A 26,838-nucleotide genomic window follows, 5' to 3' on the forward strand; every position below is an offset into this window, starting at 1 on the left:
GAAAAGAAAAGTGGTTTTGAACCCGAAATATAACTTTCAAAGAACAGCCTGACAATGGAAAATGTGCAGAAATAAATAAATTTTCAAATTCTCCCAAAATAATATTCAACTCTAAAATTGTTCTTTGCCCTGTGTATTGAAGGGAACAGCGTTTAAAGGAATAGAATGTGTTCTTTCAGGAGAAACGAAGGAACGCCCTCGATTTCTTTTGCATCGGTGGAACTGAAACGGGAGCTGATTACAGATTCGAGGTAACAAGAAAACAAAACGGCGTTAATATTTGTTTTTTGTTCTACTTATTGGCAATTTTATAAAAATTTAGTAGGCCTATAAGATTTTATTATGGACTATTTCAACCTCCGACTTCATGACATAAGGAAGTTTCCCAGAGATAGTGGAAATCAAAGACCTGGAATAAATGTGATCGTGTCCACTTGACAGTTAGCTCGATGTGGATGTTTTACCTGCCTTTTTTATCTTATCAATTGATTAGCGGGACCGACACTGTATTAAAATACGCAGAACGTACCAATAACATACCGACACGTTCCAAACTTCAGAACGTGCCGAAACCACGTTCCTTTGGAACCACAGGTACCTGTAACGGGAACTTGTTCCAAGATCAAGAAGGAACGAGGGGCGAGATTTTGTTCCTGTTTTTGAGAATTACGTACAGCGCTGGTTTCTTCCCGTTGTCTTCCCGCAATCAAAGCGAACAAGAACATCTTCTACGCCTCGCACGCGCACTATCTTGCGTTCGAACCTTACTGAACAGTCAGTAAAGAAAGTCGCAGCTAGCCTTTGAGTTCATGCACCATCCCTCCCATCAGAGCTAGGTGCTCTGCCGTGCAGGGCAGGCTTCATCACTTCCACTCACTCAGTCGCTCACAATCTAGAAATTGAAAGAGTGCGTGCAGGTCTATCTGCGCCTCATTTTGGATCTATGAACAGAAAGGCAAAAATAGTAATCTAAATGTAAATATGTATGCAAGAAGCCTTCCAGTTTTGATCGTGGGAAAAAGCAGCTTCAGCGAGTGTCTGGCGAGGGAGACACGAAACCTGCTTACCCCGCGTGCCCACAATTCTTCACCCCTGAGATGCGGGCAATTTATCGCTATTTAGTGTTCTTCGTCCTCTCTCGGAGTCACTCTGCAACGCCACAAAATTTGTTTGCCAACCCGAAGGAATGGTATTTGTAGATACTAGCGCCGAGATGTTTTGCCAGTACCCCCTTAAGGGGTATTCACACGAGGGAGAAATCCCGGGGATTTCTCCCCGGCACGCGCATCCCACGACGAAAACGTCAGGCTTTCCGATGTGCAAAAGCCTCGCGTTTTCATCTCGTGATGCGCGCGTGCCGGGGAGAAATCCCCGGGATTTCTCCCTCGTGTGAATACCCCTTTAAGGCCGGTTTTCACATGCAGCGAAGCGCTGCTCACGTGTCGCCATGTACTTATCGTCCGCCATGAGCAACAGTCCTAACGCTGCGATGCAAAGCTCGTGAACGCTCCCGTCAGCACGTGCTAAGCGCGATGTCAGAGTATGCTTGTAGTGCTCTGCTATGGGTGCCTACAGCGCTATATATGTGAGCAGACTTTTATGGTTTGCATACGTGAGGTCGCGTCTAGGATTCGCTTCACCGTGACATCACAAGTTGTGGTCCGGGCTCTTTATCATAAGTTGCGATGACAAGCTTTATGATCTGGGCATAAAGCAACGTGAAAACTGGAAACAATAGCTTTCTTAAACCGACACCGTCGAGGTCGACTGTCCGAGAATGATCTTATGCCCGTGGTTTGGTCAACTGCAGAATGCCGACAACAGGGATGTTTTTTGTCGTAGATGTCACATACGGGGATTGACATTTGAAAAAAAAACACAAAAACATGCAAAGAAGCTTCATCTGTAGCACGTGGTTGTATCCTTCCACCAGGCTCCTCTTCACAGTGCGTAGATGTGTTTTTGAAGGTGAAACGCTGGCTATCGAGGCGGAGCTTCGACTTCGTTCTTAGCCTATCGCTGATACACGTACTTCGAAGATCCATGTTTTGAAATAATTGTTAAAATGAATGCTAAAATCAACTGATAAATTCAAGTCATGCTTCTTTTTTATTTTGCATAGAAAAATAGCAAACTCCTCAGAGAACGACATATTGTGGTTTGGAGATAACTACGGTGCATACAACGCGACCAACCTGTACAGTCTTATATCCTTGAAACAAACCACGTTAATAAAAACACTACAATATATATATATATATATATATATAAGTCAGAGGTCCGTACTTGCGGAGTTGCTATGCTAGGAGTTTATTGCATGTATTTCAACAGTTTCACCGAGAGGCTCGGCTTCGTCAGGAGATGGCATAGAGTGATGGGATGGGATGTATGCCATCTCCTGACGAAGCCGAGCCTCTCGGCGAAACTGTCGAAATACATGCAATAAACTCCTAGCATAGCAACTCCGCAAGTACGGACCTCTGACTTATTACATTTTCCCGGTCCATTGTTCTCAAGCTAGTCTGCCTCACCTATATATATATATATATATATATATATATATATATATATATATATATATATATATATATATATATATACATTTCACCATTTTCAAAGACAAATTGTGTAAATACCTGCATTCTTGTCTCATTGTTATACGCAACTCGCAAATAAGAAAAAATGCCAGGGAATTAAAAAAAATATTATCAGTTTTTTCGTTTGCTTTTTTGGATCAACGCTTCCAAAAAAAAATATTATTTTAGGGCGCAGCATTTAGGCGCCCGTTTCCGGCTTGAGCGGCGTCGGCGTAACCGTGTGGTGCATTATGGGACATTTCCCAAGATGCAACGCGCGGCGAGAGGGATGAGGGACGAGGAGAAAGGTGAGGAGGAGTAAGGGGAAGAGGAGGATGAGGAGGTGAGGAGAAGGGAGGAGGGTTATACCCTCCCATCAGTACCTTTCCGTCCTCCTCAAGAGCTGCGCTCTAATTCGGCGTTACAGGGTGTTGTAAACGTCTTTCATTTTGCAACATAATCCCCTCTTACACTAATGCAGTTCTGCCTTTTGCCTTAAAGGCTTTTGATACATCGCAAAAAAAAACTTTCCTCATGCTCGTCAAGCCTCTGCTCGGTGGCAGTTCGCAGTGGTCTCAAGTCATAGAACCTAGAGCACTGCACGGGCCGGAATTTCTAGGCCCGGCCCGACCCGGCCCGGTAGAGACACGGCCCGGGCCCGGCCCAAGCCCGACAGAATATTTTATTTCTAGCCCCGGCCCGACCCGGCCCGGTAGAGACACGGCCCGGGCTCGGTCCGGGCCCGATAACATTGTCAAATATGAGCCCGAGCCCGGCCCGAGCCGGAAAACTGGGACCGAGTTTTTTATATCATAAATATGTCGACTTAGAATATGTATTGTCGAGAGTATGGGTGAAATATGAGCGTCATTTGCGACAGTTTTTGAACTCATGTCACACCGATAATCCTTGAGACAGAAGTTGGGAATTTTTATTTATGAATTTATTGAAGGGATATTGCACTTTTCGTTGTTCTATTCAATTCGTTTAAGAGAAATTTCCTTGCTAAATATTTTTGCAGAAACAATAAATTGTCCATGGACTCTCTCTTCAGGCAGGTCCGTCTTGCTTGCATAATGTAGCCCGCCGCGCTAAAGTTCCGTTCGCTGCTAGCAATTGTAGCAGTGATGCACAGAATGCAATTGGATAGAATCAGAATGGACAGTTTCGGAAATTCTTTCTCGTGCGCTCTCCTGAAGTTACAAAGCTCAGACACTCCTGAGCACGAGTAGTCTTTCTTGCCGCGTAGATACTCCTCCAATTCGTACAAAGTACCAAGTCGGGGTAACGTTTTTTTTTTTTTCTTTTTTTAGTTTGAAAAGCAGAGGAAAAAGATAGTGATGGGACGAATCACTGGAGATTCGGATTCGGACAGATTGGGAAATTTCCGAACTTCCCGCGACGAATATTCGGCAGATTCGGAGATTCGTCAGGTTCGTCGCTGGTTGCAGTCGACAGCGTGAAACTTGTCGTAAACCTCGCGAATACGGTCAGTTGTGTTTTCTTTTTAGGTATTGTTACTGCATATTACCAGATTTCGTCTTGTTTATTTCAACGTATAGTATGCACTGCACTGTTAAACCCTGGCACGCGACCGGTCCAGCTGAGCTGATTGGTGTGATTGACGTAGGCCTAACCAATGCACGGTCTCGGTTTCTGTGCGATTTCGCGGTGATCGGCAAAATGTAGCGAAAGGCAGTGTATTATTCATAATGTGGCGCAGCGCACAATAAATATATTCAGGTAAGGAAATGATTCGCCTCCTTCTTTAGAGCTGCGTGTGTCTACCTGTAAGGCGCGAGATCGAGATGAATGTTGCTCGTCTCAACTTCGACCGCGTACCGGCACGCACGGTTCCAGCACCGGTGGCAATGGAAAACCTCGCTAATTCGCACTTGTTCTCCGTTCTCGGCAGCAAGTCGGCCGTGAAAGGTTATGCGTTGCACATCTTCGGAAGCAACACAATAGATACTAGAAGAAACGGACAAAGGGCTTAGTCCATTTCCGGTGCGCCGTTCGTGGTTTGCAAGACGAACTATCTCGAATACCAATCTGCATTTCTCGCAGGAGCTTAACCATACTCAATGCTCCTTGAACTACCTGTCCAAGCAAGTGTTGTCAGAAACAAATAATAGTTTTATTGCACTCGCTGCTTCTCTTGCAGAAAAATGAACACGTCGAAACAGTAAAAGTTAAAAGGACTAGGAGTGGTTCATTAACAGATAAACAATCGCCACTCGAAGGTCAGCTTTTCCAGGAATGTTTCTTGCGGTTCAGACTGTTCCAGCTGTGCTTGCCTATGCCTCCATGCCCTGCTCATGTGAATGAAGCTGATGGTGGCCACATTCTACAGTGTGAGGCGGTTCCTTCTGACGATCATGACGGCCCCTGCAAGGTAGATACGCCCCCTGTGTACACACACTGATTGGCAGGCAGGCAAGATATCCAGTGGCTAAGGTGTACAGGTCAGGGTACAGGTACACCCCTAATCACACTTAGCTACAACAAGCAGTCCGTGGCTCTCCTGTCCTCCCAGCACCCACATAGAAAGTGCACTCCAAAACGTTGCGCAGTTTGGAAGAACAAGTTCACTGCATCCCGCATGTGGCGTATTTGTAAGCACACCTGCTATGTCGGCGATTAGAGGACGGAAAAACCACGGACTGCTTGTTGTAGCTAAGTGTGACTATACCTGTAGTTTTTTTTCTTCCAGTATAGATGATGAGATTGCTTCGCAAGTTAATTAAGCATCCCACTTCCTCGTCTTCCAGGTAAGCATCAGCTTGTGCACTGATGACCGTTGTGGTTTGTCTCTTCCGTCGTGGCCCTTGAGTAGTGTGCTTAGTTTTACTGCAGTTGCCGCTTATCGTTTGCAGGAAAATTAACAACTTGAAACGGTATTGGGAGTGATGCAAGGGCACTTTAGCAGTCGCCACTCTCAAATATCATCTTTTCCAGAAAAGGCTCTTCTTCCGGTTCAGACAGTTCCTCCTCAGCTGCACTGGCCTGTGCTGTCTCTGCTGCACTGCTGAGGCTGTTGGCTACTCTTGCAGGCAGAATGTTGGGGATCCATTCCCTGTTCATGCGAATGAAACTGAGGGTGGCCACATTCTTCGGTGTGAGACGGTTCCTTCTGTCGGTCACGATGGCTCCTGCAGTGCTGAATACCCTCTCGGAGTACACACTGGTTGGAGGGCAGGCAAGGTATCCAACAGCTACGGTGTACAGGTCAGGCCACAGGTACCGCTTTTTCTCCCAGTAGACGGTGGGATTGCTCTGCGAGTTGTAGCATTCCACTCCCTCGTCTTCCAGGAAGGCATCAAGTTGCGCCTTGACGACCGTTATGGTTTGCCGCCTTTCCTGTCGTGGCCTGGGAGTTGTTGTGCTCGATGTCGTATACCATGAGTGAAAATCACTGGGTGGTGAGCTGCCTGAGGAGGTGCTGGGGGCGCTCTGGGGTGATGATTCAGCCACACTCTTGTCCTTGCATGCCTGGCTATGGACATCCTGGAGTCTCTGCTGTAGGTAGCTTCGCACAATTTCCAATTTTGGGGATGCAGAGGCCTCTTCGCTTGTGTGAGTGGAAAGTGTGTCCCTGAAACGAGGATCCAGTAGGGTAGCAGCCCAGTACTGAACATCTGTCTTCACAGCATTCAAAAGTCGACTGAGGCTCAGTTCATTGAGCAGACATGACGCAAGGCAGAAGACCGGGGTGTCCAGCTCTGCACCTGTCATAGTGTGGGTGACTGTTCTCTCGATGAATGTGAGGAGGGGCAACACTTGTCCCAGCGTCGACGTGTCCATGCAGAGGAGGCGTGTTGCCTCCTCAAACGGCTTCAAAACAGTTGCCATGGCCTTGAGCAGAGCCCATTGCCGTGGCGCAAGGTAGTGCTTCGTGCTGTCTTCGAAGAACTCGCTGACAGCTCTCCGCTGCTCAGAGAGTCTCTCAACCATGTAGAATGTGCTGTTCCATCTGGTGGGAACATCTTGCAGAAGCTTGTGAACTGGCAGGCCGTAACGAAGTTGGATAGCTTCCAGTTGCCTCTGAGCACTCGCAGAGTGTCGGAAATGGCCAACAATGGCACGTGCTGCCTTGAGAGTCTCCTCCAGCTCTGCACCAGACTTGGTCAGCGATGCTTTTACTACCAAGTTAAGGCAGTGGGGCATGCATGGTGCGCGCTTCATCCCTCTGTCGTTCAGTGCTTTCACCACATTTTGTGCATTGTCGCTTGTTACAATGCCCACTTTCACCCCCAAAGGAACTAGCCATGTCTCTATGACATCCCCGAGCTTCTTGCCGATGTTGTACGCCGTATGCTGCTGTCCAAACCCGGACATGTCGAGGACGGCATTGTTTCTGGTCAGGGATCCTTTGGAGTCTGGAGCTATCCAGTGTGCCGTCACAGACATAAAGTCATTGACTTGGCGGCTCGACCAAATGTCGGTTGTCAGGTGGACTTCCCCCACGCACTCTTTAAGTTGTACCTTTAAAGCCTCTGCAATGACAGTCTCCAGCGCTGGGATGGCCGAGTTTGCAAAATAGCCCCTGCTCGGAATGTTCCATTTCGGAACACAGAACCGCATAAAATCTATGAATGCAGGGTCTTCAACCATGGAGAATGGCTTCATTGACTTTGCTATGTATTCTGCCAGTTGCTTGTTGTGCGCCATTGCCAATGGGTGCGTCGAAGTTCAGCACGGCTTGCGATACATGGCCTCTAGTAAGGTCAGCTGGGTCTGGGGTGATTTTGCAACACAGGATGTCACGAATGATGCTGCTGGTGTTGATGCAGACGTTGCTGTTGGCGCAGCAGGAGTCCTCTTTAACAAGTGGGGATGGTTTCGCTTCATATGATTATGAAGTGCATTTGTTCCAATCTTTTGGCATCCACCTTCTTTTCCAAGCCGTACAGTCTTGCGGCATTGTTTACATACTGCCTGATACTGGCCTGTTCTCTCGAAATGGACCCATATTGATGATTCTTTTGCACGCTTGGCGGGTGGGGGCAGGTTCCGGTCCTCCTGGATATCTGGACTGGGTCCACTCTGTGGCGCTCTGCTGCTGGAACTCGGTGTTTGGTCCACTTGAGCGTCCACTGGAGGTGTCAGCGTTGGATCTGATAATTAAAGTTTAAAAAGAGTAACAAATAGTTATGTAGGTGATTACCATGTACCTCATAGCTACTGTTTTTTTGGATCACTGCAATTAGATCTACACAATTTTTGCATAGAGTAACGCTGGTGTGCATGATGTAGTTATGAAACTTCCATTATTTGAGTGCCTGCAGTTCCATATTTTATATAGTGAATAAGCTCCTCAAAGACAAGAACAGAAGACCAAGACGACATTGAGCACTACTTACAACTGTATTGTTTATTGAAAAACATTAGCTGTACACAAAACTGGGCTCCTGGCATAAGGCGAACTCATCAGTTAGATACAGCGACGATGCACTTCTGCCTACCGTGTTTGCTCACTAGTCAAGCCCTTAAAGCGCAGAAAAAATTGCAGTCTAGAGAAGCAAAGGCTGACTAAGAGTAATTATGAGCAAGAATCAGTTGTCATTCTAAAAAAAGAGGTTACGCTGATATCAGGCGGTAATATCTTGTGTGCTGAATTTACGCCCTAAGCAGTTGTGTCGATTGGCAGCGTACATCTAAAAATGAGATCTGATAAAATATAATTTGACTTGGTTACTTTTGGTAATACAGCTTTAATGAAAAAACAATTAGGGCGCAGGCGAGCTGGTGTAAGTTTACCATTTTTTTAGACCACCTGAGACTGGGTGGAAGAAACACGACGACGTCTCAAACACAGCTAACCACTTTATTCAGTTTTCCCTCCTTTTATACATCCTGATCCCAAAATCGTCACCATAAAAAAGCTTTAATATTGTTATGAGCACATGTTTCCTTTGGCTGGGGAACTATATCTGAAGCAACATTTTTTTTTTTGGCATATCAGTATTAAAGAGGACATTTGTGTAGCCTTGACCGCCACCCTGGGTGTGCGAGCTCACAAGTGCCCGCAGCTTTGACTACACCGCCAAAAAAGTTGTCCCCAAGTATAGACTTTATTCTAGCAGCTAGATGTATGCTAAATATATAATACCTTGAATTATTGCAATCTCGAAGCCCTCCAGTCCTTCTATTCCTCTTAAGACATACACAGAACCTTGGTTGGAACTGGTCTCTTGTGCAGGTTCAGGAGTTTCAGGAGGCCGCGTTGCTTTGTCACTCTCCGTGGCTTTGTCAGGAATTTCCCTTTCAGAATTAAAAAAAGTTTTTTTTATTATTTTAATATAAGTTGTTTACACAATGCCTATGTGCCACATCAGTCACATTTTAAAACAACCGAAACATACTTTGGGGTGGCACATCACAGGTTATTCTGCAACATGCATTGCAACACGAGAAACATTGTTGCACCATTACAGTGTCCAGACAGAGAGAGTTCGGAATAGCAGGGTATTTAGACATTCCACTTAAATGTGCCCGGAATATGACTGAGGCCTGTTGCAGAAAGGTGCCATGTAATTCAGGTTAGGGTTGCACATCAAAATATCTCCAGATAGTTCAAGTAATCCTCAGCCCACCGCCTGGGCGTGCCAGATGCCCTTAGTAGGTTTTGCATGTAAACCCCAAACCTACACTGCATTCCACTTAAATGCATGACGAATAATTACTCATGCTGCATATCTTTTCCTCTTCTGAAATATATTCATGTAATCTCAGTGCCAAATTTGATTGAATTTAGCTGAATAAATATAAGACTTAGTACATTCTTTGTCTGGAAGGTATTAAAATTTACATTAATAGGTACACCCAATGCCGCCCACCTCAGTCTTGGGTACTTGTTGCTCTATTTAGCTTCCGAATATAGTGCTTTGCGAGCATGTAGTACAGGAGGTAAGTTGAACCACCCTTGTCAGGTCAAGGTATTTAACGTTTATATTATTAATTAATTCACTTATTTATTTATAGACAAGCTACCAAGCAGCTACGATCGATGTAGTTCTGGCAATAAAAATACATTGCATTAATATAATTTGAGGTGAAAACGACCGCATTTTTGTTTATTTTCAATTGTGTGCACATGTTATTTTGTGCGTACTTAAACTTCAATACGACAATTTTCCTACATTAAAATGCACGTTTAATGCTGCACACCTGTTCACGTACCAGTTATGCTCAAATAAAAAAATGAAAGCTCATATACTTACAGTAAGATGGGGGATTCCCTGTCTGCCGAACGTCCCGAAGAATCGTGTAGCTCCATTGGCTCCATCCTTCGAGTGCGAAACCGTAATACCCGCCGAAGTCGGAGCAGTCAGAGCTTTGGGAAGGGGAGGAGGAGGAGGGGGGGGTGCACTTCGATGGTTTTCTATGCGTGAACTTTATTTGATGAAAGAGAAACACAACACAGGGGTGTACAACGCAACTTTATTGTTCGGAAACAAACACTAACTAAATCGGATGTCATTAACCAGAAAGGTACAAATGCAGTACAGGAGACTGCAATCCTACAGCGCAAGGAGTTTCAGATTGTTTCCCGTGTTCCGATAACAGTACCTCAGTGGACACACGATGGAGATAATCGAATCGAACATACTCACTTGCGTGGTGTGTGCCACTATGACCGTAATTATGGGCACAAAATCTGTCCGTACCGAACAGCCCGTGCGGCATCGATCTCTTGCGGCGATGAAAACATGCGGACATGCGCTTGCATTTCCACCTGCACCATACGTGCACCAAGCATGCCTATTTCGGTCGTAATCCAGAACCGAAACCAATTTTCCCGCGATGTCTGGCTACCGTTCTCGACAAACATCCAAAATATTATAAACGAAGCGGAACATTTTATTTATTACTATACTAATATATTGCAACATTATTTTGTGCACTTTGTAGAATTTAGTGAATTTAATATCACGAAAAGTTAAACACTCGTCGACGTAATCTGGCAATCATGGCAACGCTCCGAATTTTTCCGAACTTTTCCGAATCTCTCGAGATTCGGCTACTCTTCCGAATCTTTCCGAATCTTCAAATTCGGCTCCGAATCTCGATTCGGATAAAGATTCGTCCCATCACTAGAAAAACACAATCATGTTGTACCCTGCGACCGGAGTGCCCTCGTTATCTTGCCCGCTCTCTCTCCCTATGCTGGTGGAGTCCATGTTTCCTTTTATCCGCTTGAAGGCTTTCTAACTGCGAGACACCTTTTTGTTAATATTTTAACGGCGCTGTCGCGACTTTGCACCTCGCGTTTTTTTTTTCTTTTTTTTTTTCAATGAATTTAACAGATTAATGTGTAATATTTTTGTTATTAACAATTTAAAATTTACGGAACACGACTGACCAGGCACGACCCGGGCCGGCCTGGGCCAGCCCGGGCCGACGCGGCCCGGTAACTTTTTTTTCAAGCCCGAGCTCAGCCCGGGCCCTAAAAAATCCGTGCTACCCGGCCCGAGCCCGGCCCGCGGGCCGGGCCGGGCCCGGGCTTTCGGGCCGGCCCGAGCCCGTGCAGTGCTCCAATAGAACCTTGCTTCTTTTAGGTGTTTTCCTTTCAGATTCGGAAATAAAAAAAAGCCACTAGTGGCCAGATCAGAACTCTAGGGCGGGTGGTCAAGCTCTTTGAAAGCACACTGTCGAATGCCCACCTGGGATACGCATTCTTCTGAACGGGTGCGTTATCACGCACGAGAAGGGTACCACTTGTCACCAATCCTCATTGTTTTTCCACGATGGCCTCACGCATTTTGCGAAGAACGTTGGCATTGTATTCACTCGTTATCATCCTGCGCGTTCCCAGATAATCAATCAGTAGGATTGCCTTTTGAGTCCCAAAAATCTTCAGCAATCACATTCTTCCCCGAGCGTTGCGTCTAGCATTTTTTTTTTTCAGGGGGGAAAGGGGATTGCGAATGTCTCCCTTGCGTAGACTGTTGTTTTGTATTGGGGTCCCACTGGTAAAGCCACGTTTCATCCGCAGTCACAAGGAGGGCATGACATCCTTCTGGGTCGCTTTCATAGATGCTCAAATGATTTTTTGACGCTTGCAAGCGGTGCTGTCGATTTTGTGTGTGGAGGTTCCATGGCATCCATCGTACCGAGACCTTCGACATACCCAAAACGTCATGGATGACTGTGAACGCACTGCCATACAAAATGTTCAATTCTGTAGCAACTTCGGACACCTTAATTCGGCGATTCTTCATGATAAGGCTCTTGGCTCTGGCTAAAAAAATCCAAAATGGTCGAATTGCTGGGCCACCCAGACCTTAGTTTGTCTTGCAGGTCCACACGACCGCGTTTTAACTCGTTGAATCAACGAGCTACTGTAGCACATGAAGAGAATTTATCGCCATACATATTCACAATTCTACTGTGAATTTTCTTGGCGGAACACTCTCCTTTGCACAAAAACTTTATCCAGGAGCTACTGTACCCAAGCTGGGAATCGGGGGAGAACGCCATGTTTAAGTGATTGGTGAAGACCAAAATCAGAACCGGAAGTCTTGATATTACGAATATCTTTGGCTAGAGAGATGGGCGAACCAACGGTTAGAAAGACATCACTGTCAGACGTTTAGTTGTAGCCGAGTTGCAAAACTTTCTGATCACCCCTCGTAGATACAACCGCCCCTCCTACAAGTGAAGCCTTCAAAACTCAGCAATATCTGAGAAATGCTAATACCCCAAAACTCTCTCGTTGTTGTTTTTAATAAGAAACGAAACATTTGTGATTAAATTAGAGGTCACTAAGGGAAGCTTACACATCATGTCTTGCTCAGTTTCCTCCGCTGCAAGAAAGAAAAGAAGAGAAGCGTGAACGAACATGCTGCGATGCCCTCCTTGCCATAAAAAAACTCAGACCTTACAAAACTGGGTCATCACAAAAAAACAAAAATATACGCCGGGTCAACATTAGACACATCTATAGACATCGGGATATGCTTAAAAGAACTAAAGTCTATAAAACATCAGAAATATATTTGTCTGAAAAACTCGCAGCCTAAAACGCGTGGACTGACAAGCCCCTGACACCATATATTATGGCTCCCTAGCAAATAAAATAGAGGCATGAGCCGATTCGAACACCTCAGAATAAACCATGAGTGCGGAAGCATAATCACAACGCGAAGAGCAAGTTCGTCTGCTTATTTTGGAGGGATTCCGATGACGTCAGGACGCCAAGGAGCTGTGGTTAACAAATAGTGGGTAGACCTCAAGGCAGGTTGCTCGGATGCTTTGAGGTCTACCCACTATCCGTCGATCGGAGCCAATTAGAGCTCGGCGTCATTACAACACCTGCAAAAGAAGCTGACGAACCAATGCTCAGCATAGGTTTCGCGCCTCGTGTGTGAAGCTGCCACTAATTATAGGCCCTTTCTTACGGCACGAAACTCCGCGAAGGCTTTTTTGGTTAACGTTGTTCCTTGTCGCCACCAGGTGAACTGAAGCAACACACACGATAAAAAATTGGGATCTTTAAATTGGTGACTCCAGAGGAAGTCGACGGTACCTCGGTGTTAGCACATATATCTTCGGCGGCAGGTTCACTCGCCATCCTTCTTGAGTGACTCAGATATGAAGGGCGCCAGGCGTTTTAAAGACGCAGTCTAGGAAGTATAGGCTCAAAAACAAGTGATGGAAATCGCCATTTAACCCAATAAGCACTTGTGAGAACGCCATAATCTAACAGTAAGCTCATCGAATGATAAGCCTAAAATTATGTTTAGCCACGAAAAAAAAAAGTCTATCCTAGGCACTTGGTGGCACGGAGCAGAGCGTTTTTTAGGCCTGAACATGTTTTGCCAGCCTCGTGATTCGCCCAGCTGCTCCGTCGATTGCAGTGATTGGCTCTTCCAAGGTCTTTGCAGATAAGCGGACGACTGGATAGGTTTAGTGTGCACCGGTTGAACGGGACATAGAGATTTAACGACCGTCATCATCGCCGCCTGTGACTATGTGTTCAGGGGTACACTTCGCTCCGGTATTTTATCGGCAAATATTAGCGCATCTTGTGAGGTTTGTGCCAAAGTATTTTGTTTCGCGCATGTCGGACCGCAGGAGACACTGCGATCAAATGGCGCCGATTAATAGGGTGACCACCCGTCCCGCGACTCGCGGGACTGTCCCGCATTAAGGGCTCATGTCCCGCGTCCCGCGAGAAATTCCAAAATCATCAAAATGTCCCGCATTTCACACTGTCGTAAAATTCACTCGGCAACTCGGGGTGCTGCCGAACAACGGGGCACGGGAAAGCGCGGAGGTCGCATGGTAATCGCGTGAATCGCAATGATACTCCATTTTCTATTCAAGCATTGCGGGAAGCGACCTTCGTTCTTGCAGGAGATCGACGCGCATGCGGCGTTGTGCCTCTCCCTTTGGTGGTAAAATATCGTAAGAAAAATTGCTCGCCAAAAGTTTAAATATAAAATACTATAATAATTTTTAAATTGCTGTGTCACTGTGAAAGGGTTGCTGAGGATTTTTTATTTTAGTGAACGACAGGGACATTTGCAGCGGTCGAAAAAGAACATTATGTTAAACCACTGTTTATGACCATGTCGATAAAAGTGTGCGCTGGCCAGAAACAATAACCCGAAAAAGATTTCCTGTTTTTTATTTCCATTCGATGCATTGAGTTTTGATATCGTCGATTTTTGTTTTCAACTTCGACACATTTAATAACATGTTTGGCATTAAAACAAATATATCGCTGGGTGTGGAAATTATTTGAGCTTAACTGCTGCAATACAATTAGCAGGTGTATAAACAGTGCAGGATAATAAATGTGTTAACAGAATCTAGGTTCGATGTGTCCGTGTTAACATATTTCCTCTAACCCCCCCCCCCCCCCCCCCCCTCCTTGGCCAGCGTGTCCCGCATTTCGCTAGGAGGAAGGTGGTCACCCTACCGACTAGGCAGCCCTAAAATGATATGTCTCCATGACGCTCGTCGATTTCTTTTCATTGGCAATCACCTTCGAGACCAGTCGCGCACAGTAAACGCGCCGAAATCCTGCGGTTTCTGCTTTCTGCGATATTGGCCTTGGACGGTGATAGCCAACGAACAGAAACGGCAAGCGCCGTGACGATGCACATTTGGCGCTGCTTATTTTGCTTCATCAAATTCTAGCCTCGGCTGAGGGCAGGGTTAACGTGAAACGGAGTATAGTGCATGTGCAACCTGGCCGGCATCTGTGTACAGCAGCTTTCTGAACTATATTTGCACGTTCCCTTTACCGCTGTGCAGGATGACGGCCTACCCCGATGAGGGATGAAAGAATTCCAACCAACGAGAATTCTCAGGGAACAACTAAATCGAAAAACAATTAATCGCGTAGGGGCCTAAGTAAGTGATACGTTGTGATCAGTGTCCCTGTGCACATAGATAATTTTTTATTTTTTTTATTTTTTACCATTATTTGAGGCATCGATATAATACGTTGCGTCACTACAGGCACTTCGGGAGTCACAAAAAAAAGCGTGCTCTCATTCTGCGTGGATGGAATATCTTCAGCATGCTTACCGGCAGAAAAAGCCAATGAACAGACGTCGCCATGCTTCCGCGCTGCGCCAAGGAAGAGTGCTGCCGCCAACGCAACGAGACACCCGATTCGCGAAGACAGCAGGGCCGGCTCTCTCCGCCATTTTGACGGGCTTCCACGATGATCAATGGGGCAGCTACCCCACCCAATTAAAAAGTAAAAAAAAAAAAAAAAAGATCCGAGTGTGGGCCTGTCCAGCCGTCACAACAACGCAAATGCCGTCGGCTCCAATGGATTTTTGCGGAGAAATATGTACTCCATAGTATGTATTTGTCTAGCAATACGATCTTCGCCTTATGCCTACATGCTCTGCGTGATAACTGAGGTTGCCTACTAGGGTAGGAACTGCCTAATAACGGAATAATATAGTAAGCGTGGACAAATTTCTAAGTGCCGCAGGTTCAATGAATGTCATAAGACGTCCGAGCCAGGTTAGCGTCTATATCGCCCCAACGTTTTCTGAGCTCCATCATTTGCTTGAATCTGTTATGTTATTCGAACTTATATGCCGTCCTTTTGTTCTGAAGAAGAACGAACACAGTTACATTTGGAGCTTTGGGTCATGAAACGATTTTTCCACTTTCGCTAAATGCTAGTCAGAACTACTCCCTAACGTTAAAACCAAATAAACTCGCCTTAGTGTTCTCTTTTTTTTAAACGGCAAGATTCGGTGATTAGTCGCCGGCGAGCCGATGGTGGCGAGCCGATGCCGGCGGCACCGGCAACCGAAACCGGCCAGCGGAGCACGACTTGTCCCTCCCCACCTGAACACAAAGCGCCGGCGACTGGCGTTTTTAACCTCTTCGACTATCTCATGGTACAATAGGCACGCTGCTGCATCCACAAGATAAACACATTCGGACTCGGAGATGTGGGTGAACACAAGTGGCTTCAAAATATTTCTTCTTTATATTGACATTTCCTAAGTCAGCGCACCTCAGAAGACCTTAAATTATAAACCTAATTTAAGGACAGACTAATAAATATGTCTGGTGAACATTCACCAATATTTAATATATTATGTTTGGATTTCCAATGTACTGTTGCCATATTACGAGGCTCCCAGAAGGCAAACCACCGTCGCTGTTTATCTTCTATTTTCTTGGTATTATACTTTTTTCTCGAGCTGCAGCACTATCAATACATTTTTTACGTAGGTTTAATGAAACAATGCGTCACAGAACAAAGTGGCCTTCCGCAAGCTTCGTTTAGAATGTTTTTTCTTTCTTTGCGTTGTTTTTGCTATCTTTTCTAGGGCTGTCTCAATGGCTTCGTTTTCTACTCAAACCCGCTATCCGCAAGCATTGTTTTATTTAATTCCCTTCCTAAAATCGAATATGGTGACGCCGGATAGAGTCTGTACAGTCTGGCAGACAAGCTGCCGGACGTCTTAGAGCTCGGGCAAACATATTGCCGGTAAATTGCCCACACATGCCTGAGAAGCGACACCCGAATGGCGCGCGCTCGCCAGCCCTTGACCACGCAAACACCCTCGCCGAAGATATGGCAGTATATATTTTTGGGAAATTACCACCCGAATAATCCATGAACCATAAATAAATTGGAAAAATATTAGCATACTCAATCCGGAAAAATCGGAGCCAGAACAAGCGGCCACGTGGCCCGGCGCCTATCCTATGCCCCCAACGTCAATCCTAGCCACGCGCTGGGGTCGTCAAAGTAGAAAATGCTTGGTAAGATCCAGGCAGTGTTAGGCTACTTCCATCACTGCAGTGGTTAATTGAACACGTGCCATTCCCCGAGTGCCCGCTGAGGCATGGATTGTCACGAGCCAAAGGCGAGTGCTCACTCAGCTCTCGTTTCCGATCCATGAGCCGGGCTTGACTATCGCCAGGCGGGTGGTTTCGATCCCACAATCACGCTATCAAGCTCTGCGAAGGCGGGAGTGAAAGAAATAGTCCCCTTGATCCCCGCAATTTCCCCGAGACTAAGAAGCTTCTGAATCAGTAGCGGTCCGTGCGCCTGAGCATTACAACCCGATATCGTTTCATGACCCCTTTCACAGAGAAGGCAATGTGGCTTGCAAGTTTGTCTGTCGATTGCGCGCCTCGTGGGTTTTTGTTAGGCCCCAAACGCGCCCATGTTCGCTTATTTGTCTCCAACCTCGAGCAGTGACGGCGCGCGCTTAGCTGTCTCGTCATACCGCGTTCCCTTCGTGTAATCGATGTTGCCGTTTGATTGGTGTGCTTCCCCTTGCGCTCTGACGCGCCAGGGCGGTGTTGACAAGAGACGTATTTCGAAACACTTGCTTGACGTATGGGCTCCCTGCGACAACTATACTCTGTTTCACCTTATGATGTACCGCAGGAAAGGCTACAAGCGCGAGCTCCTTGGGCACATCTCGGCGGCACACGCTCTCGTGCGTTAAGAGCAGCTCCCAACGCCATGAGCTCGGGCTTCTAGCCTTGTCTGCGGTACAACATCAGGTGAAACGGAGTATAGGAGCCGCTACCGATCGGCCAGGCAGCAGCGCCGCGCGCGGCCACTTTCGAGTCATCTTTGGGAAAGCGTTAGAGCGCCGCCGGCGCTCCCGCTGCTCCGCGCGTTTGCCACTGTGGTAGCCCAAGCAGGGATATCGACCTTGCAACACCCACCGGTGTACTATCACGAGTAATATGAGCGCGAACACCGCCCACGTTGGCCGCGGTACTATCAGTGCACCCTGTCGATTGCCCCTTGAAGTATAAGTGCGCATTGTGGTCGAGACATATCTTCTCTATCGATCGCCGCACCACTCTGCACTTCCGGGTCCTCCGCTCGCGAGAAACGGTCGGCGAAACCGCGAAACTCTTCAGCAATGACGAAGCGCATTTTTCGCCGCTAGCAATGTGTGTCAGGAGAAATAACTTGTATAAACATTTTCAGGGTGATCTCTTTGATTAGGGATTTTTCGTAGATTATTCCAATGACTCCGATAACAATACCAAAACAATATCTGATACTTTACCAATGCCTTGATGCACGCATCATATTGTTATTGGAGGTATCAGTACAATCAACGCAGACTGCCTAATATTTACTTTGTGTGAGTTTTGCGAGAGCAAAGGACCACCAATGCGCACAAGTAAGAAGTTAGCGCGGATCGAACGTGGGGGATACCCTTCATCGTGGAAAACAGCTAAAAAAACGACGAGGATGTAGAAAGGACACACGAAACGTCGTTGTCTTTTATTATGAAAGAGGGTATCACCAACGCTTGCACCGCTCTAATTTTTTGCTCGTTCGCATGGGTGGTCCTTTGCTCTCGCAAAACTGAGCGAAGTAAATAATAGGCATTTGTAGTTGACTGTTTCGATACATCGGAGAACAATACGATGCACCCTTAAAGATGTGGGCGAAATATCGGGTATTGTTATCGGAGTTATGGAAATAACCTACTAAAACTTTCGAGTCAAAACGATGAACCTAAAAATATTTATACCAGTTATTTCTGCTGGCTCATATGTGTATACTCCGCGACAACTTTTCTTGGCAATGCAGTGGAAGGTACAAGCAGGTGTTCCCTCTCTCATTTTGAGCGCTGAATAAAGCTGTGCGCGGGCTCTCCTCCTTTCCAGTGTTGTACACGTTCCTCAAAAAAAGGAACGAAAGGTCGTGCTTCGTTCCTTCTGATATTTGGAACGCGTTCCCGTTACAAGTTCCATTTGCGAAAAAGGAACTCGTTCCCGTTACATTTTAAAAAATGGAACGTACCGTTACATATACGTTACATCTGTATTTTGATGATTACCATATTCAATTGGAACAAACAGAGTTGTTTTTGTTGTTTCTTAATCTATCCCATCAAATGGCAACATACGATTTTGAATGCCGTGATGGAAGGACGGGAGAAGAAGACAAGCGGAGGCAAGGTTTCATTTGTTGATATATTCGCGCTTAAAATCTCAGCTTTGGGCCATATTTATCTTGAAGGTGGGTAATTCAGGCGAGCCAAATTTACTGTTGCACGCGTGTTTTACAACCATCTCACACGTTTCAATCTAACAAAGTTCCTCGTTCGAACTTAACACTTGCTTCTCGATGTTTCTGTGCGCAAGAGGAGCAAGAGAAGAGGAGGGTAGGGTTTTTGGAAGGCCAGTCTTGAAAGCTGCCAGTCCTTCGTGAAGGTTAGATTCGTTGTGAAACAGGGACAACGGGACAATGAATAAAAGCTAATTTTTGTGTATACTTTAAGTGACCGATGTTCGGGATACAAGGTTGCGTTCGATGTCTGGTCACCTGTTGTTCAGTTGTCACTGTAGGTCGCTTTCTGAAAATTCAGTGATGGCTGTAGTCGGCGTTAGATTTCTGGTGTATGAGGATTCGTCAAAAAAAGTAACTGAGTTTGAGACGTCCCTGTTTCTGTGTCTTTTCTTTCGACTAAAAGTGTTGGTTTTTTGCACTGCAGTCTTGACCACTGAAAAAAATGTATCGATGTCCATTAGCTTTCCTGCACCCAACTGTTACCAAGAGAAAACCTCACAAAATAAACCCTAAAGCGCCATTCACACACTTGCAACCAAGTACGACCAAGAGAGACACACCGGTTTTTAAGCCTCTTGCGAGGTTTAGGACCAGTTCCACAGGAGCGCATCAGGTCCTAAGTCGTCGCAACAAGCTTAAAAACCGGTCTTCTCTCGGTCGGTCCGACTCGGTTGCAAGTGTGTGAACGGGCCTTAAAGTGCCATTCACATACTTGCAACCGAGTACGACTCAGCGAGTCAATACCGGTTTTTAAGCCTCTTACGACGGCCCAGAACCAGACGCGCTGCTGCGGAGCAGGTGCTTCGCAGTCACAATTTGCTTAAAAACAGGTCTTGTCTCTCACGGTCGTACGCGGTTGCACAAGTGTGCCTTAAAGGGCAACTCCGCTCAATTCCGAAAAATTTAGGCTTCCATGTGATTCACATTCACAAAGCACTACTGAACAACTCTACGTCTTCGGATTCGCGAAATGTGGAATATTATTTGTGTAATCCTAATTTAAACATCAGCAGATACCGAAACCGAAACTTCGGTTGCGTCAGGCAACATCGGTCTCGGGTCGTCAAAGGCATGCACGTCACGTCGAACCACGTGGTCTTGTGACGTTCGGGAGGGAGCGAGAAACAGGACACGCAACGCGGGCAGATTTTTTTTTTTTTTTTTTTATTGGACGCGGGAAGGTCGCTTTGCGTGGCGTGGACGGTGATGGCCTGGGTGAGAGGGGGAAGGGAAAAGACGAAAGAGAAGGGGAGCGGAGATACAGACCGATAAGCGCGTAGGACAGCGCAAAGTAGCGCATCCGTGTTACGGTGATCACGTGAACGCCCGGTCAGCCAACACCGGGAGGAGAAACTCATGACGTCATCGTTGAATTTCGCTCTGAGAAATAAAAACAAGCAAAACGTGAGAATGTGCGTACACGCCTCTGACGTAGTGGCTCAACGTTGGCCGCTCCAACTCCGTGGCATTGACAGCGCTGATGATTGCGCCTCGCGCCGCACGCTAGAGTTGGCAGATTTCGGCGACTTGGCTCGCTTGAAGGTTTGCCGGCCAGTTTATTAAATAAATAAACGGAATTAGATCGTAATATTTGACGTGGGGTCTTCCTATATGATACTGAAGAGGGCTACATAGTTTTCTAAATATCAAAAATGAAGCGGAGTTGCCCTTTAAAGGGGCGGTGCAACAATTTTCGGACTTCGGTCAAAGATTTCTGGAAGTTGCCCCCTGACACTTCTGAAGTAAAGAACAGAAAACCGATTTCGCCTGCGTGTCCTAGTTGTTGCGTAAAAAAAAGATAAAGATTGGCATTTCGGGCACCCCTCAACTCACTCCCAGTCTTCAGGGTCACACCTGGTCGCACTCCCAGTGACGTCATTCGGAGTGCCGTGTAGCTTCCCGTGTGCTATCTCGGAGGACGCTTCCCCTCCCTCTCTCTGCGTACATTAGCGGGCGCTATGCTGCAGCTTAGAGCCGAGCGAGGTCACGTAATCTTTCCGCCGCAGTTCCTTCGGCTGCCACTTGAAGCTGCAGGTGGGGGAAAAAGGTCGACTTTTGCTTTGCGATTATGCAGCGGAATCGCGGCATTTTTAATAAAGGAAGTGTTTTTCTATCCTCTGGGATACGATAAACAACGTAAAAATGACGAGATGCAAATTGTTTCAATCATAAAATCGTTGCACCACCCCTTTAAAGGACACATGCAAAGGAAAAAAACATTTTTTTTAAACGGCTTAGATGGAAAAAGGACGCCATAAAACGATTTTACAACGAAGAAAAAAAATTTTTAGAGCTATATTTACGGCGCAAAACGAATTTGTAGTTGGCGCCCGCGGGCACCGCGGAAAAGTGGTCTGTATTTATCACGTGACTGGTCTTTCATTATCACGTGGTGCTTGCGCTCTTTCGGAAGCTTCCTATGGCCTCTAAAAGTAACTTATTCATCTTTGTTTGAAGTACAACAAAAAACCAAGACGAATAAGTAACTTTTAGAGCCCAAAGGAAACTCCTGAAAAAGCGCAAGCAGACGTGATAGACCTGTGCGCCGGTCAGACGACGGCGGCGGCGCCCCGAAGCAGACGAACTTGTGCGGCGGCGGCGACGGCGGCTTGGAGAAACGCGTTGAAGCGGCGTTCGCACAACGCTCAGCGTGCGGCGGCGACGCAGCGCGGCGGCGCGCGGGCCTACCACGTGACCAGCAGCGGCTCCCGCGAGCGCCAACTACAAATTCGTATAGCGCCGTAAATATAGCTCTAAAAATTTTGTTTCTTCGTTGTAAAATCGTTTTATGACATCCTTTTTCCATCTAAGCTGTCTAAAAAAAATGTTTTTTTCCAAGCTAACGAGACCCTGCTCTTCGTAATGATATTGTTTTTCTACATTTTAGAATTTCCCTTTTAGAAATAAATTAAAAATTACCCCACTGGACGAAAAAAAAAGGAACGCCGTTCCTTCTTCCGTTCCACTGAAAAAGTAACGCGTTCCCGTTCCAGTTCCACTGATGCAAAATGGAACGGTGGCGTTCCTTCGTTCCTCCGAAAAGGAACGCGTTCCAGGAACGCCGTTCCTTGGAACGCCGTTCCGTACAACACTGCTCCTTTCCCAGGAAATGCCAAGAAAAGTAGTCGCGGATTATAGCGACAAATGCTCTTCGTCACTGGTGAATAGGTTTGCGGTTTCGCCGACCGTTTTTCGCTTGCACAAGACCCTGAAGTGCAGAGCGGCGCGACGATCCTTAGAGACGATATGCCTCGACCGCCCCAAGGTACACTTATTCTCTAATACTTGAAAGAGCCATCGTCAGGGGACACTGATAGTACCGCAGGCGACGCAGATCGGTGATCGCACTCATATTGATCATGAAAGTATAACCATCCGAATGCAGCTCCTGAGTTCCCGGTTGGGCCGATAGGGGCGCCGCGTCGCTGGCTTCTCTCTTGTACGTCCATCCAAAGAGCAGACTCGTAGGTCTACCCAGCCGACTCCGACCAAACTGTTATGCTCATATTCGCCGCTATGATTTTCAGCGCAGGCGACGTGTATATGATCTTCGCTACCGAAAGCGAAGCACTCTGGGCTCTCCCGACCAATCAGTAAGAGCGAAGGGAAACGACCGTTTTTGTCTTTTTTGTTTTGTTTGCGCTCGCTCGTCACTCCAAGCTTTCAAACCGTTCCGCGCGTGCTAAAATCGAAAGTGCGGATTATACGGCAGTATGCAGTACGGTGCGACGCTGCTGCGCGCTTATGATAATTAGAGATGTACGTCTCTAATTTGACAGAGATTCTGCCGAGTGTTTTGCGTGCCTCATGACGGCGTATTACGGAGTCTACAGCGCGGCGAAGTAACCTCGGAGTGCTCATTCTTCCGCTTTCCAACAGACGACAGGTGAACTTCTATATCAATTTTTTTTTTTTGTCAGCGTTCGAAACTCGACTTTTCCATCAGAGCATCGAAATAGATTGCGTATGCAAATCGCCAGGACTTTGGAAGCCTGCCCGGCTTGCCGACGAGCAAGCTGCGCCAGCGTCGTTTGTGCAGCGAGCACTTCGGTGCTACCGTGTTTGCAAGGTGTGGGAAGATTCGTTTGTGGAAAAACGCGTGCCCCACCGTTCTTGTTACGAATCTGTTGCTGCAAGGACTTGCTCCTCTGGGTGAGTTGCTGTCAGAACAATCTTCAGTTAATTTGACAGCTTCGTGTTTATATGTTAGGATAGAGTACCGATAAAGCATTCACAGTCAGAGATGTAGACACTCCAAAACAGCACTTCTTTCTTTCTTAATTGCATTGCCTATTAGCGAGTTTGTTTATGGTTTATTCATCGTTTATTCTTATGCAGCTCACCTGCAAGCCTTTTCCTTTATTTCGGTGTTGATTTGTTTGTTTGGGTATTCAGAAGTTTAGTTTGTGGGAGTTGTTCATAGACCATTTAGATAATTCGATGATAAGTGCTATTCTCTTAGTTTGTACATTAAAGTAATTAATTTCGTTTTACATGTTTGACAACTTTACTGTGTTTACTGCCTACTACAGTACTTGGTTCCCCTTTGAGGGCGGTGGACTGCCAACGGAGTTTGTAGATGCGTGTTTGAAGTACCGCAACTCATTTGAATGGGGTTCAATAAAAAAATACATTTCAATGAACGTGCTGTTTCTGTTTGATTGCACTGGTAATATCACGTGAAGCGCAGTTGTTGTGAAGTATATCGCGCGCGGCTGGTCTGCTAGACCGGTGCCTTGCTGGCCGCTCACAGCGGTCGGCGCGGCATCAGAGCCTAGCAAACAAACCAGAAAAAAAAAAAAAAAAAAAAGAACCCCGGGGGGGGGGGGGGGGGGGGGGGGGAGGGGAAAGGAGGACGGAGGGCGCACGCCAACGGCAGTGGTGGCGCCATCTGGCAGCCTTTCGAGACCGATTTTAATCTCCGACCATACGTATGTTCGCCTTTCTGCCACTAGCGCCTCGTGGCGCTAGTTTTTCCTTACCATGGTGGAGGCTACAGCTGCACTCGGCTGGTATAACTGCAGTAAAGCTGCGACTGCCGATGTGGCTTCCCGATAAGTATGCGCGCCGCCGCAGCGAGAGGCGCACGTATCGGCACTGAGTTAGATTTTCAGGGTGCTCATAGGATGTGAAATACGAGAAACGAGGCTTACGCATCATGGACGAATCATAGTCTTCTGAAAATATTGAAATAAGAGAGAGAGGGAGAGAGAGACAGTGAGAGAAAGAACAGTTGAAACAGAATGACTGATCATAAGTTTATTTTCCTGCAGAGCATGGAGGTAGCCAATGACTGTGAAGATTGCAAGTATACACCAATCACAAAGCTCATACGTTTACCAAATCTCCAATGCTATAGGGAGAATGAGAACAGGCGTGTAAAGCATTGAATGTTTATCCCTGAGCGCATTGCATTTTATGGTCCAGTTGTAATCTGAGCTTTTTCTTTCGTCGTTTTCGGGATATTTTTAATTTATACTTTGATCGGCTGCGTTCATATTCTGCACAAACGTGACCGCACAGTGGCCTTTTTAATTTACAGTCAAGATTAAAAAAAAAAACATGAACAGGAGTTTGTTTTTTTAAACCCGCAGAGCTTTTGAGCGAACCTTGGTCGTACAGTGGCCCAATTTTTTAATAACATCACGCGAGCGCCAACCGCCGGGAAGGCCAGCGCTGTTCCGCGGAAAAACGTGGCGAGACGGGAGAGATTAGGCGCGTGCGCACAAAGCTCCTTCCGTTGCGAGCGTCGTCTGCTCGGCTATTCCGTTGATTATCAACTGGCATAGCTAACCGCCTTTAAGCAAAAATATGAACGACGCTTCCTTGCGTGATATTGCTCAGGCGTGGCATAAACCGCGCGTCATCTCGAGTTTAATTTACGATGCATTTAACAATTTAACTGTAAATGATGTCAACGTTCTTGCATTGTGTGATGAAGGCTGTGGCTCTTGATCTGTATAACTTTGTAATTTTGTGTTGGTGTAGATAACCTTGAGATTGAGACTATATAAGGAGGTGGACTAAATAAATGAGTTAGCTGAGTTTGAGACGTCGTCCTGTCTATTTTCTTTCACGTCTACGTTTTGATGTTTCTTCTCTACCCCAGACTCAGGTTAATTCAACATGATTTAACTATATGCTTCAGGCAATACTAACAGCAATCAAAACCAATCCAGTGCTTTCACCCTGCCACGTGACATCGTGCTTCCCCGTGCATTTGCACACAACGGTAAGGCCACGTAACACACTTATACCGATTGACTGGCGAAGATGGCTCCTAGCGTCGGCTGCGGTACAACACAAAGTGAAACGGATTATTGACAAGATTTTCGCTTGATGTTTTGCATTATCAACTGCGTTGTTGCTGTCGTCGTCTAGACTATACAGCCTAGTAGTCACACTTTTCTTTGACCAGTGGAAGCGCATATTTATGTCTCCTCGAGTGCCCATAAAGACACGGGAACGAGTTGGTAAAATGTCGATGGGAGGCATGACGAGTCGGCGTTACACATTCTAACGGCAATAGGATTGTTAACGCATTCCAAGAGGAGGGGCGTATCGACGATGCCCTTCGACGTTGCTAGCGCCCTGCCCTTCGACGTTGCTAGCGCCCTGCCCTCCTTTGGTACCGAGTAGGGGCTGTGTGCGATCACCGCATAACCTAGCAGACGACGCTCCCACGAGAAAGGGCTTTGTGCGCGCGCGCTTAATCTCTCCCGTATCGCCGCACGCCTCCGCGGCACGGCACTGGCCGTCCCGGCGGTCGACGCTCGCTTGATATTATTAAAAACAATTTGGCCACTGTACTTCTCCCGCAGGATTATTATCAATGTTTTTGACCGTGACTTCATATTCACTCCTTCTACACGCGGAACCTGCACTCGCCCTTTTGATGGTGGGCGTAACCTTGAAGTGCTGCCATTCATAATCAAAGGGCCGTCAGTCATCGCGTTGAAAGAAGAGCACGCCAAATTGAGCGCTGTCGCCTGCAGCGCAGAGTTGTCTCACTATGAGCTCTCGTTGTTTCGAACAACAAAGATTGTGTACAATTGCACCATGACGTTTGCATTGATTTAGTGACCCCCCCCCCCCCCCCCCCCCCCCCCCAATGAATGATTGGAAAACAAACCCTTTTTAAGCGGAATCGGAATGGCTTCAAAAACAAATTACTTAGCGCAATCGATCATTAAAGTACGCAGATTATGCGGCCTCGCAATCATTTGACGGGGTTTCACAAATTCTTTCCAAATAACGGCATCAATCCTGAAGCAGTTCCCTCAAGAGCGCATGGAAAAGGCGGTATTGTTTTGGCGGTAAATAAATAAAAAAAAATATATATATAAAGAAAATGTAGCGCTAGAAAAATCAATAAACAATTAACAGGGTTTCTGCTTGGTATTCTGCCCGCATCTGCCGTTTTTAGACACATTGGTATCCGTTCGGTGCCCTCTTCGTTTGAATTTATATTGCCCGCGACTGTGCCATGTGCTCGCATCCACCACGCCATTCTAACGTTTCGAACTCCTGATAATCAGAAAGCTATCATTGCATCCCAGCACGCGGATATTTCGTCGTTTCCTAGGGTGTGTAAGCTCCGCGCCCTGAGCCCATTTCTCTCGAGCAGCGGGAGTGAACTGTTCCGCGAAACGCGACCATGTAATGCTGAGTGTACCGTCCATGCGATAATACTACCGCAAAAGAGACGTTGGAACA

At 46.5% G+C, this 26,838-nt stretch overlaps 1 protein-coding gene across 1 annotated transcript; it reads right to left on the minus strand.

The window, feature by feature from the left end:
• Window positions 1-5,498: 5,498 nt before the first annotated feature.
• On the minus strand, window positions 5,499-7,247 carry LOC8043522 (zinc finger BED domain-containing protein 4-like). The gene has a single exon (XM_029984551.2). It carries the CDS (start codon window positions 7,245-7,247, stop codon window positions 5,499-5,501), a length of 1,749 nt encoding a protein of 582 aa, XP_029840411.2.
• Window positions 7,248-26,838: the final 19,591 nt, after the last annotated feature.

Source organism: Ixodes scapularis, unplaced genomic scaffold, assembly GCF_016920785.2.
Source record: "Ixodes scapularis isolate PalLabHiFi unplaced genomic scaffold, ASM1692078v2 PGA_scaffold7__128_contigs__length_106722199, whole genome shotgun sequence".
Taxonomy (NCBI): domain Eukaryota; kingdom Metazoa; phylum Arthropoda; class Arachnida; order Ixodida; family Ixodidae; genus Ixodes; species Ixodes scapularis.